This window comes from Bidens hawaiensis, unplaced genomic scaffold, assembly GCF_021521415.1.
Source record: "Bidens hawaiensis isolate Kalapana, Puna unplaced genomic scaffold, B.hawaiensis_p1.1 tig00053198_1, whole genome shotgun sequence".
NCBI classification, from domain to species: domain Eukaryota; kingdom Viridiplantae; phylum Streptophyta; class Magnoliopsida; order Asterales; family Asteraceae; genus Bidens; species Bidens hawaiensis.
Window position 1 is genome coordinate 40650 of NW_027499584.1, and position 14392 is coordinate 55041.

Here is a 14392-nt window from a genome sequence, read left to right on the forward strand (position 1 = left end):
AACACACACACACACACCATAAACGAGCAAGACCCAAGAGAGAGTAAACGTTAGTTGGTATTAGATCTTATTACACGAGATCTAGAGTGCATAAACAAGCTAACCAATATCGAACGAGCGCTAAAGGTATGTTCTTGACCTTTAAAGTTTACGTTTTATTGAACGTTTAGCCTTTTGAATGTCCTTAAGCTTAAAGATCCAAGCTTTATAGTATATACGGGATATATATACGACCGAAAATGGTTAGGGAACGTTAGTGGGTGATGTCGAACCATAACAAGGGTATTAAAATCGCCAAAATGCTTGATAAAAACCAAACCCGTAGCGAACTTGGCAACTTCGCCTGCATACTGATAACTTCGCCTTCAAAGCTTAACTTCGCCTTCAAAGCTTAACTTCGCCTACGGCCAAGTTCGCCTAACTGGTAACTTCGCCTAAGGCCAAGTTCGCCTAATTGATAACTTCGCCTACGGCCAAGTTCGCCTAACTGGTAACTTCGCCTAAGGCCAAGTTCGCCTAATTGATAACTTCGCCTAAGGCCAAGTTCGCCTAATTGATAACTTCGCCTACGGCCAAGTTCGCCTAACTGATAACTTCGCCTAAAGTTAAGTTCGCTTAGAAAATAAATTAAAAACCTAATGAAAAATGTGTTAAGACAGTTAATGGAAATAAAATTTTTCCAAGCTGACCTGGCAGCTCGACCCCAGCCAGGGGCTCTGCCCCTTTGACCCTGCTAGGGGCTGCCGCCCCTAGACCCCGCTGCCAGGGGCGCTGCCCCCGGACCCCCGTTCGTTGTGGGTCATATAAAGATAGAAATACAACATGAGTAGTAGTAGTTAATTGATACGTGTAAATATTATACAGTTAGCCGTGCACAGCTCAAGAAGGGAATAACTATTAACGGAGAGCGTAACAGGATTCAGGTGAGTTTCTAGCCCCATTTATGTGTTATGTTTTCGGGGCTGTGTGCATACTCAATATGTTTGTTAATACGCTTATCCTAAGAGATAAGTGTATGCCTTATGTGGATAATGTGAAATGTATGAATGATTGCTTGATGGTACGTGAACGATCTTCGGATATTGCACGTACTGTCAGGTTGTAACGCTATGTATAAGGTAAGTATGATATGTATGCTTATGTGTATGAACGTGATAAAGTTAATAAAAGAAGGAAATGATGGTTGTATGGTTACGAAGAGGATACCGGGCCCTAATAATACTCGAGGTATGATGTATGGTTGTATGGTAACGAAGAGGGAATCGAACCCTACTAATATTCGAGAACTAGGGAACCGAACCCTACTAATATTCGAGGAAAGAGGGTACCGAGCCCTAATAATACTCGAGGTATGATGTATGGTTGTATGGTAACGAAGAGGGAATCGAACCCTACTAATATTCGAGAACTAGGGAACCGAACCCTACTAATATTCGAGGAAAGAGGGTACCAAGCCCTAATAATACTCGAGGAAAGAGGGTACCGAGCCCTAATAATACTCGAGGAAGGAGGGTACCGAGCCCTAATAATACTCGAGGAATGTAGGGCGTAATGCTCTTTATAACGTAAGATATGAAAGTAAGTTAATACAAAAGAAAGTATGAAAGTATGAATGAAAGAAAATAAGTTTATGTGTATTGTATAATGTATGATTAACTAGAACTCACTCAGCGTAGCTGACTTTTAGTATGCACGCAGGTGAGTAGGATGAGGCAGCTCGTTTGAGGAGACACGTGGCACTGAATAAGAGGCTGGCATCGGAAGACTCAAGACGTTTAAGTTTAATGTTTCGTTTATTTTGAAAGACAAAATGATGTTTTAAGACAAGACGTGTTTTGTTATGAAATGTTTTATGAAAGCTTTTATATTCCGCGAATGTTTTAATTAACTATGATATTTAGAACTGCGTTTATGAGTAAATCCAACACGAAAGTAGGGCTACCGGTAACGGGGCCTTACAACATGTGTAAGATAGTTTTTTGTATTATTTATCACAATGTAACTACGTGTTGATGGATATTGATATGTTGAGTTTGAAGAAATTGGTTTTGAATAAAAAGAAATTAATATATGAATAAATTGTATTTGTGTAAGATAAAATTTCCGTGTGTAGGTTATATGTTTCCGTGTGTAGGTTATATGCTTTCGTGTGCATGTGTATTTCATTGATGATAAATTTGTGTGTAGGTTATATGTTTTTCGTGTGTAGGTTATATGTTGTCTTATTCTTAGAACAAGTATAGATTATACATTTTTGTGAAGGTTGTATGTTTTTTTGTTGATTTTTAATGCAAACACATGTAAAATAGTTTTTTGGTATTATTCATTATAATGTAAGTATGTTTTGATGGATATTAATATATTGAGTTGGAATAAATTAATTTTGGATAAAAAGAAATTTTAATGTATGAATAAATTATACTTGTGTAGGATAAAAATTCAAGACACAAAAAATAAGTTATAAAATAAATGCATTCTTAATATTTTCCAATTATAATAATTTAATTAGTTATATTAATTAAGTAAATAAGTATTATGGTTTATTATTTATATTAATTGAAGAAAGAGAATGATTAATACTTTCTTTATTTATCTTTAAGCATTTAAAACTTAAAACAAAACTAGTTGTCCATATTCATTTCTTGCAATAATATCATTTCTCTCTTGAACCATCCCCTATATATATATATATATACCCCTATATATAGGATTAGGTTCATTTCAGAAGTGTTTCTTATTGCGAGAAGTGCGAGAAATGAATTTAACAAATCACATTTTTTCTTTTATTTTGTCATTTATTTAATGAAAAGGGTGTTATAATAAAAGGTGCATCTTTTCATATTTGGTAAGTTATAATGTATGGAGAAGTTATAATCAATTTGTCTTTTTATTTTTTAAAATATAGCCAAATCAACATATATTAAATATTATTTTTTATTATATTTTATGAAATTCAATCCCGTAATCTGAATTTCATACATTTATCCATATAATAGTTCTTAAATCCAATAGCGCTGACAAATTACACAGTACATAAATGAACATACACATGAATAAAATTACACGTACACAATTCAAAATACAACCTACATAGTACATATGCGAGTCTATACAATACATAAATGAACCTACAAAAGATCAAAAAATATACATACACCATTGGAAATACCACCTACACAGTAATATATGAACCTACATAGTTCATAAATGAACCTACACACGATAAAAATCACACGTACAAAATTCAAAATACTTGATACACAATACATATATGAACCTACAAAATATATTATTTTTTCATATAATACTACATATAATAAATAACAAATTATGTTAATAGCCTACAATTGTAAAATTTTCACATACGCATTCGTGATTCCACCTACACAATACATTAACATGCATGTGTTTATAATATATAAATTGGTGTAGGTAATATATAATATTTAACGCATATGAAGAAATATGATTGAAGTTATATTTATTTAACATTAGTTTGATAAATAACATCAATCAAAAAATAATAATTAATAAAATTTAAAGGTAACTTCCAATTAGTTAGTAATAATATCACATAAATGCTATTAACGACTTAAGTTTCACTTTGAAAAGTCTAAAAAACAAAATACTAAACTACCTTTTTTTATTAAAATATTGGTAGATTAAGATCTTCATAATTACAAGTTTGCCATAACTTTTCTAATCCATTGATTACACATAATTAATGGTCCAGATTGATTTCTCGCACTTCTCGCTGTAACTTGACTTCTCGCATGATCCATCCCCATATATATATATACGTAAAAATTGTATTAGCCTAATCAAAAGTTTTGTTTAAATAATACCCAATAAGCCAAGCCCAAAATCTAAATCATATACAATACTCGATTACTTGTTATATACGAGTTATCGAACTTATATTTTACTTAAAGCCCGAATTTATACGGGCGTTCAGCCCAAAATCTTATAATTATGTAAATTGGAAAAGTGAACAAAAATAATTATCCGGGAATGTTGTGTTTGTTCCTTTGAAAGTCAAGGGTTCAAATGGATTTAGGAGTAGGCTAGCCGTTTAATAACAAAAATGAATTTAACGACAGTATTAGCAACATAAAAAAATGATTCTTATTTAGTATTTATTACATTTGGTGAGACTCGATACAAATAAAATTAACATACTAAACACATAAAATTAGAGTAATTCTAGTTTTGAATTAGAGTAATTATGTTATAAAAAATAATATAGTGTCATAATAATTTTCTGGTTCAAAAGTTATAATATAATAATAATTACTCAAGTTATATATACATTTCTCACGATAAAAGTTCTTTGTATTTGATCCAAACCTTTTATCACATCACGTTGTTTCTAACTTATTTTATTATGTATTTGTATTTTTTCATTTTTATATTTAACTTTTTTAATTAACTATGATGTCTTCCACCGGATTCTTTAAACATCCGTGAGTCGAAGATCATATGTAAGAGTATAATATCTATATTTGTTTATCATAATAATATTTTTAACTTTCAAGTAGATTGAAAATTTTGTTTTCTGGTGATGCATAATATAATGTCACAAACTATAACGTGTCTAATATGCATGGTGGAAGGCTACGTGGCAGCCACGTGTTATTTAAAGTTTTACATCTTAGAAGTTTTTTAAAATAATAGACATTTACTGTTCACCTTACATAAAAAATTAAATCTAAAAAGACTTAATTAGAGATTGATATATCTCTAATTAAGTAAAAAAACCGTTGGGGTTCACAAAATATTCAAACCATTATCTTACAATGGACTAACTCGATTACAAGAGAGCTGACAAACACCTAAGTTAGCGGAGGAGACGGGACTCTTGTGTAGCTGAAAAGTTGATAAAACCATTTTCATGTATTCGTGGCGGAGCCGGCTCTTGTGTTGCCGAGAAGTTGGTAACCTGACTACAAAGGATCGGGGGCTCTTATGTGATCTAAAAAAACTAGTAATCTGGCTCCTAGTAGCTGGATGATGGTTGATGTAACATTATTATTTCTTTTTCTTTTTCTTGTGTGCCGGCTACAAGAGTGCATACTCTGCCGAACTAGCTTACTTGTCAAGATCTAATTCGATCTTTTTGAATTTGATTATTTTTAAAAACCTAAAAGTCTGACGGATTTCTAAATCCAAATCTTCCTGTTTAAAATGACTATTTTAGAGATTTTCTCTTTAATTAACTTATCTCAGGGTCCAAGCCGTAATTTCTTTTCTTTATATTAGTGTATTTATAATAGTTTGTAAAATTTGTAAGGTTATAACATAGTTTAACATAAACTATTTGGTTATGAAAAATAAAGGTAAACACGGGTGATAAAGCAGAAAATATAAGGATTTGTTGTGGAATAGATGCATTGCTTGGGAAAAGTTTATACTCATGTGTCACATGACTACACACATTTATGGACGTTTATATAACATTTCATTTTTAGAGCGTAAATAAAACATATGTTTCCTGAAGTAACAATAAAAAAAAATACTTTTTGAGTATTTAAACGAAGGCGAAAGCGTCCCAAGCGGTTTGTCTCATCACGAATTGGTGTTTGTAAAAGGCAAGAAACAACTTGATGTTTACACGTAAGCCGGTAGTCAACTTGGTTGGCGATATTAAAAGCCTTGGATTTCCTTCGATTAAGCATAGGCCGAGGATGGTGAACCTGTCTTCGAAAGATTGCAGAGGTTTTTGTTGGCATTAGTCCGGGACTATTTTTTTAATGTTGTACTTATGTGGCTAGCTTCTCGCTTGGCCAGTTAAATAAAACCTTCTCTATTCGACGTTAATAAACAGCACAGAAACGGGTGTTAAACATGTCAAATGATCGATGTTAGTCAACGAGTCAAAACTATCAAATTGAAAAATTGAAACATGAGATGTATATATATATTATATGTAACAATGTAAATTCATTCAAGAATAAGTAATATATTATTCAAAAAATTTATTCAGCCACAAAAGCATACAATTACCACTGTAATTTAACTAACCATAATCAAAGAGTTATAACACACACAACTCCAATAATTAGTATCTTAATTTTCTTCACAGATTCAAACCTGATTAACCTTTCAAAGCCCACCAAAATATTTACTTGTACCAAGACATTTTCACCTAATACTTGGAAAAAGCCAAATTTTACGGATATGGGGCGGGCGGGCGGGCGAGCAAAATACTATCCTTAAACTCGAAAATTATTATTGTTGCATAAGTATATCTATATATATTATAGCAGTAAGAATGTAAGATCACTGATCTTCACATTGTAAACCAGTCTTGATATTATGCAAGGTGCTTGAAATAAGCGTGTTAACCGAATCCACTGATTCGGTACTAAGTTTAGATAAGGGCGAGTCACTTGTGAGGATTTGAAATCCAACGGTTAGCAACGACCCGTATTCCCAATTTTGATTATTTGCTTTTGATGTTATCACCGAAGGGCGTGTTTCAATCCCGTCTGGTAGAATTGAGAAACCCGAGGGTAGTATGGCGATACTGCTAGAGTCGCAGCCTGCCATTATGGATTGCATTGTGGTCATAGCCACTGGTGCACATACCACCATCGACTCGTACGCGTTTGTGCAACTGTCTTGGATCATCCACATGTTCTCCTTCCACTTCATTGTCTGCATTATATTAGTTAATATCATCGGTTAGTTAGTTTTATGTTTGACTTATATAAGTCAAATCTTACATGGATGGAGACCGTGTTTCCGCGATCTTGTCCTTTTTCCAGGCTGGCAACGGATTGAACTGGACCACCATTTGACATAATATCCCACTTGATAATTAAACAACAATATTAACATCATTAATAAAACAAGACCGAAAGCGTTTGACTAGTTAAACACTTAAACGCATACCTCATTTCTTCTAGTTTCGTCTCTTAAGAAATCAAAAAGAAGAGTGTGAGAAACGGGCAACCATACAGATGAAACCGCACAAAGTATCACACCTAAAGGTTCTCCGGGATCATTTAGATTCTTTCTAGAAGCCACCCGTATGTCATATCCGGTCTTACTAGGTATCTTTTTCCATGAGTGATAGCTTGAGGCTCCTAGTGCTCTACTAAAACTCCATGTCATTCTTTGTGCCAGTTTTAATATACTTTTCCTTCCTGCCAGTATAGCAATACCTGATTCAACGTCCACGTGTCATATATAAACAATATATGTAACAAAATTTGAAGGTTATTATTTACTAATATTAAGTATTATTAACACAAATTGAAATACCACAAGAATCCTTAGTAGGAACATTTGTAGCAAGGAAGAACACAAGGCGCTCGCATTGTTGCTGCAGTGTGGTCAACCAATGCCTTGCTCCAAAAGCAAGGCCGCTATTTATGATTGCACGAAACATAGAATGAGATATGCTTTTTTGGCATTCCCAGTGTTCTATCCATGTCACCTAACATAACACATTGGATATATCTTAAATAACAGAACTAAATAATGATATTAATTGTGTGATATGATGCTTTACCTTACAATGACCATTTGACTTGTCCTCAATGATGCAACCAGATGGACGTTTTCTAAATCTCGCTAAGGAGGCATCGATGTTTTTTTCTACATTGTCAATGGAAATGTCAACAATCGCCCACGTGTCAGCATTTAATTGCTTGGAATATCTAACAAAATAAACTTCTCTTGTGACCACCAAAGGTGTTAGCATTTGAAGCTCAGCAAACATCTGAAACCAATGCCAAATATCAACGGACTTTTGACTAAATTTAGGTAGATTGTTTAACTTACCAGTTGAACCGCACCCTTTCTGTTAGCACCTTCCCCGTTACAAATAACATCAAGGGTAGCTGCTTTTGAGATCATGCATGGAAACATCTCCTCATATTCTTTCTGCAATAACAAATAAACTTACAAAAGTGATAACAAAATAACTATATCCAAACAAGATTCTACCATTATATTATCATATCAACTAGAAAATGCAAGTAGAAGATAAACCAAATGCCACTAACCATTTATTTGTAAATATAAAATTCAAGATTCTACCATTGTAGTCTTTTGGGCTGCCTTTATCTCAAACGAGACTAACGGGTCAAATAGATTGAAAGTCACCTAGAGTAAATTGTTATGCATATGACATCCTTAACCGTTTTATTGAAGATTTAGATTATTATTTCATATAATAAGTAAGCATACTTAAAGCAAATAGATTGAAAGTCACCTAGAGTAAATTGTTATGCATATGACATCCTTAACCGTTTTATTGAAGATTTAGATTATTATTTCATATAATAAGTAAGCATACTTAAAGCATTAATTTTTTATAAAACATTTTTAAAATTGAACAAAAAAGTGTTAACACGTCAATCCAACCCAGTATGTCCGCTTTGACCCATTTTGACCCGTTGAATAGTATGAGTGCAATTAATCCAAATTAGGTAACCGTACCACATCCATGAAACTTTGAACTAGGCGTGGGAGATCCGCAAAAACAAGACCGCTATCTCTAGAAGCCTCGACGAATCTTAACCTTTGAACATTGGTTGAATCCGCAGTAGAGAACTTGTTCAAGTATTCATCATAATTAAGTATTTCTCGGCCCGTTTCAAAGCTCTTGACCCACAGTGGTTCACCAGCACTAGCCATCTGTACAAGCTCTTCCATAGCAAGATTTACAATCTCCATTACTCTAGATTTTTCAAGCCCAAATACCCCACTACACATATCTAATGAGCTTTTGTTTTCATAGTCATTTGTTACAGAACATGAGTTTGTTGGTGATGCAGATGCTCCTTGTGGATATTTCCCAACTGATGTCCTTAGCTTCTCAATCTAGATAAAACTCCAGATTATTTATAAGCATTTGATGGTTTACAATTATTTTTTATTTAATAATATGGTTTGATAAGTATACAACCTCAGCTTTAAGTTTGGCATTTTCGACCCGAAGCTGTTGTTCATCAATGTAAGTGGTGACATCCTTACTAGAACTACCAAAACCACAATTAGTACAGGTACCCTTCTTGATTGTCTCCCTTAATAACTTATTTTCTTCACCTAATTTATCCAATTCTGATTTTAATAACGAATTTTCGTGGCGTTCCTGTATAGTCTGCAACATCAACACAGTTAAATTCTCCACTTTTTAACATAAAAAAACACAATATGAAGTGAAATTTGATAAGTAGTTGCATATAACTAACAGGGGTGACTCGTGGGACAGCGAAAACAAGTTAGGGCTTTAGGCCCCCACTCAGTTAAGGCCTCCAAATAAAAAAAAACATTATATATAGATATGTTATAGTGGGTATAGTAAAGTCGAAGTAATGTATTGGTGTGATAGTAAACTTGGTTGTTACTAATGTATAGGTTATGAGCTCAAAACTTATAATAATCAATTTTTTTTCTTAACAATTGTTATGAAAAGGCTCCAAAATCTTGTTTTGATTTAGGCCTCCACATTCGTTGAGCCGGCCCTGATAACTAAATCTCATGATTGTAAATATGAACACCTTGATTTGGGTACGACGATTTTGAAACCAGAACTTTACTTGTCTGGGATGAAGACCTAACCGTTTGCTTAACTGTTGTCTTTGCTTCTCATCTGGATGAGGTGACTCCTTAAACAGTCTGTAAATTAGAGGTCAACCATTAGTCTATAGTGAATCATGCATGATGCCATGCTGACATGCTAATTGTATATTATCCAATATGCTAACATGTTAAAAAGAAGGATTTAAACTAACAAAATGGTTCTTTATAAATCATGTTGTATACATATATTAATGCAAATTTTCCACATTTAAATTTAACAATGGCTAACAATCAAATTTAATAATTATGAAGATTATTCAACACAAGTGAATAAAGACATACTTTTGTAGGTAGAGTAATGACTTCTCACAACTCTCAAAGGACCAAATCTGTAAAGTGTAGACAAAGGCATTGAATATTTATATCTATTATACACACATGTGACTATATATTGTGCTTTAAAATATGTGACTAACAAACCAAATCAATTCTTTCATAAAAAACAAACAAACCAAATCAATAGAGAATGGCATCACCAAGTGAATAAAAATATAACTTTGAAGGCAAGTAAATATTTTTTTAAAAAAAATTAGGTAAAGTAATATAATTTTGTAGGTAAAGTAATTATATGAAGATTATTCAACACCAAGTGAATACAAAATAAAATATAACTTTGTAGGTAAAGTAATGACTTCCCACTACTCTCAAAGGACCAAATCTGTAAAGTGTACATAAAAGACATTGAATAATGAATATTTATATTTGTTATACACACATGTGACTATATTGTGCTTTAAAATATGCGGACACACATGCTGTGGTTAGTAGTTGCCTCTCCTTTCATGACTTTGGCCTATACACTTTATTATTAAATTATACGAGAAAAGAAAGGGCATTCATGATGACCTTTAGTTATTTATTTTTTTATATTGATTAACAGTAGCTTTCCCCTTTTTTGTTCTTTCTTTAAAGCTGAATTAGTGATCCTATTCAATGTATCATCTTAGCCAACCACCTCCATATTCTTGAATGATTCTTTTATACACTATTTTGATTATGACTGTCCACCCTCTCACAATTTAGCATGTTCTTAATTTTCAAATGCTTCTACAGTTCTCATCTTCCATGTAAATTTTCATGAATTCGAAAACTAGGTTTCTGGTGATGTAAATTTATGTTGATGTCACTTTAATTCACTCCTAGCGGTGCAAACGAGCCGAGCAGGCTCATGAGCTATTTAAGCTTGGCACGTTAAAAGCTTGATGCAAGCACAACTTGAACGAGCTCGAGCCTAAAAATAAACGAGTCTAAGCATGAGCTCGAGCTTCACTTATCAATATCGCAAGTCTAAATAGACTAAATGAGTCGTATTTATATAGCTTTTGTTCAATATATATGTTTAAATATTTATTATATATAATAAATAGTGAAAAAAAATTTCACTAAATAATACATATTATATTATATATAAAATACTAAAAATGTTTATAAATTAATTAATAATCAATAAACGAGTCTGCTCAAGCCAAGTTCGAGCTTGAAAAAAAAGGTATCTTAAGCCAAGCTCAAGCTTGAAAAAAAAAGGTCTCTTAAGCTTAAATTGCATAGAGCTTGAGCTGTCGTAAGTCAAAATGAGCCGTGTTCGGCTCGTTTGCACCCCTAGATGCATGATCAGGAAAACGATTGCTAACGTTAGCTACTAAAATGCACCACTAATGAGCTCGAGCTTGAATCGCATCGAGCTTGAGCTCTCATAAGTCAAAACGAGCTGACCTGAGCTCGCTTGTAGAGCTAGATGCATGTCTAGGAACACGATTGCTAACATTATATTATGAATGAAACCGAACCAACTAACTAAAAAAAATACACAACCGGGTAATATGATAGCGATAAACTAACAGCTTACAGCTCCGATAAATCAACGACGGCGTAATTTAAGTCAGATCAAGGGCGTCCACATAATAATAATAATAATAATAATAATAATAATAATAATAATAATAATAATAATAATAATAATAATAATAATAATAAAAATAAAAACAAAAGAGAGAATGACGTACGCTTCCATCTCACGGATTTGATCAGCGGTGTGGCGGTGGTACTTTTTCCTCTTCTTATTACTTTTATTCTTATCATCATTAGCTCCGTCGTCTCCGTCATCCACGTCAGGATCGGCATCGAACTCGTCATCCGATCGTGATCTCGCCGCTCCGGATGTCTCACTGCTGATCTCAGTCACCGTCGTGTTAGCTCCGCCGTCATCTCCGTCACGAAATATTCCCTGCCGTTATAAACACCGTTTCAAAATCAAACGGTTTAAAATTAAACCTAATCATCAGTTAAACGACGACGTATATATATAGAACCTAATCACATACATACAGTATCAAAATCAAACGGTACGGAAGAAGTAAAACGACGATGTGTGGAAAACTTAATCAAAAGTAAAACGACGATGTGTGGAAAACTTAATCAAACGATACGGCAGAAGAAGCAGCTAAACGAAGACGTATATAAAAGCTAGATCCCATACAGTTTCAAAATCAAACCGTACGGAATAAGTTAAAACGAAGCTAATCGCCAGTAATTGAAATCAAACGATAAAGCTGAAGCTAAACGACGACGTATATTATTAAAAGCTAATCACATACAGAAATTGAAATCAAACGATACAGAAGAAGCACTAAATCACATACATATATATATATATACAGTATCAAAATCAAAAGTTAAACAACGACGACGTATATAAAACCTAATTAATCACCTACAGAAATTGAAAGGAAATTAAACGACGACGTATATAAAATCTAATCACATACAGAAATTAAAATAAAAATCAAACGATGCAGCAGTATATAAAAGCAAAATCGCATACAGTTTCTAAATCAAACGATACGGCAGAAGAAGCTAAACGACGACGTACGTATATAAAACCTAATTAATCGCCTACAGAAATCAAAATCAAATGACGACGTACGTATATAAAATCTAATCACATACAGAAATTAAAATAAAAATCAGACGATACAACAGTATATTAAAGCTAATTCGCATACAGTTTCTGAATCAAACGATACGGCAGCAGAAGCTAAACGACGACGTATATAAATTACATACAGATTGAAAATCGTATGGAAGACGATAAACGATGACTTACGAGAGTGAGCGAGAGAGACGTAGACGGAAACAGCTGCTTCGAAGAGGCCGGTTGATTATTATTATTATTATTATTAATATCATTGGAAGATGACATGACGTAAAGATGACGATAACAATAACAATAACGAGCACAGTGTGTGAGTTTGTTACGGATTAGTCATGACGGAGGTACGATTGTCTGTTACTGGTACCGGTGAATGTTACTGTGAAGATGTAGAGATATGGAGGGTGAAAAGAAAAGAAAAGAAAAGAAAGGAGTGGGAGAGAGAATGTGAGTGATATTAATTAGTTAGTGGGGGATGGTAGGGGTTGACCTGTTGGACTAGTAGCCTCCCTAGCCAGCCACTCTTGTATTGTTACAACCAACTCATTTTGGTGGTTAGTTAGGTGGTGGTGTTTATGAATATGAATGAAACTAATCAACTATGGTATGTGGAATTGACTAGTAAGGTAGTGAGGATGTAAATGGAAAGAAAAAGAAAACAAGTATTTGATGGATAGTAGGGGATGATGATAAATGATAATGAGTATTTATGACTAGGACTTTTTATTTATTAAAGTATGATTGTAATTGGGTTATGAGTAAATTTTAAAAAAAACATTATTTATTTGTTATACTTTTTTAATATTTGTTGAAATTAAGTGTTATACTTTTTTAATAAAGGTTTGTGATGTAGTTTTGGCGATCAATAGCTCTGGAAATTCATGGTTAATTGAAAAGACAATAAAACGAACTAAAAGTTCTAAGAACAAAGTTTTTATTATATTAAACGCAATCAAAAGCTCCCTAACAAAGAACCGTACGGCCCAATATATATATATATATATTACAAATTATAAAGCTAAGAAACTAAATAAGATAAATTAAGAAATTCAAAATTTAAAGAAAAATATAAGATATGTAGTAGTATGGTAGTAATTTTAGGGTAATTATAGAGATAAATATAAAGGTCTCTCTATAAATGCTCTAATAAGAAAATACAAAATGGAAGAAAATGGGAATGAATGGTGATGATGAGGATGAATATTTCTATTACATTTTTTTTGTGTGCATGTGGTTTGGTACTTTGGTTTAAATTAGTGATCACGATTTATGGATTTAGGTCTGTTTGGTATGAATGGCGGAATAAAATAGATAGGAGGATGAAATTGATCATTACTATTTCATTTGTGTTGTTTTGTTAGGGAGGAAAAGACGGAAAAATAAACTACAAATGACAATATATATGTGCATAAAAAAGAAAATTTACGAAAATAAAAGAAATGATAATGGTGGCAGCGATGGTGGTGGTGGCATCAAGAAAGTAAGGTGAGAGTTGAGATTGAATGAAAAAAATGTGCCAAATGAGTCGTTTTAGTATGTCTAGAGTAAATTATGTTTCACGTGTAATAAGTGATACAATTACATTAATCAACTAAACAACTTTTTTTATTGGTCATATAATGGTCCATTCATTTTGCAAGTCATTATTACATATGTAACACTATCTTGTCTTTCAGGTATTATTTGCCTTCGTTAATAGTATCTTGGTTTAATTGACGATGAATTTACAAGTTTAGTCCTAGCAAGTGATGGTAGTTACTGTTGCTTGAGTTATAAGTTAGGGATTTCCATTGATATAGATATAGTTGTTTAACTGCCTACAATTATAACAGTCAACTGGAACATTGTAATTGTACGTCTCATATATAA

General features: G+C 32.9%; 1 protein-coding gene across 2 annotated transcripts; it reads right to left on the bottom strand.

Annotated features, from left to right (window-relative positions):
- Positions 1–6187: 6187 nt before the first annotated feature.
- LOC143600006 (homeobox-leucine zipper protein GLABRA 2-like) lies at positions 6188–12912 on the bottom strand. Of its 2 annotated transcripts, none has more exons than XM_077077820.1 (11): positions 12698–12912; positions 11598–11818; positions 9513–9630; positions 8918–9112; positions 8449–8832; positions 7789–7890; positions 7517–7726; positions 7267–7441; positions 6895–7148; positions 6726–6812; positions 6188–6657 (listed from the first exon to the last, which is right to left on the bottom strand). In XM_077077820.1, the coding sequence occupies exons 1-11, from the start codon at positions 12791–12793 to the stop codon at positions 6280–6282; spliced, it is 2220 nt and encodes a 739-aa protein (XP_076933935.1). In that variant the 5' UTR covers positions 12794–12912; the 3' UTR covers positions 6188–6279. The 2 variants fall into 2 exon arrangements, with proteins under 2 accessions (XP_076933935.1, XP_076933934.1); XM_077077819.1 differs by having other exon boundaries at positions 6895–7166.
- Positions 12913–14392: the final 1480 nt, after the last annotated feature.

Coding starts and splice junctions, on each gene's coding strand:
- LOC143600006 (XM_077077819.1), bottom strand. CDS start 12,793: ATGTCATCTTCCAATGATATTAATAATAATAATAATAATAATCAACCG. Junction 7,727..7,788: donor GAAAGGGTGCGGTTCAACTG/GTAAGTTAAACA, acceptor CATTGGTTTCAG/ATGTTTGCTGAGCTTCAAAT. Junction 7,442..7,516: donor AGTCAAATGGTCATTGTAAG/GTAAAGCATCAT, acceptor GTGTTATGTTAG/GTGACATGGATAGAACACTG.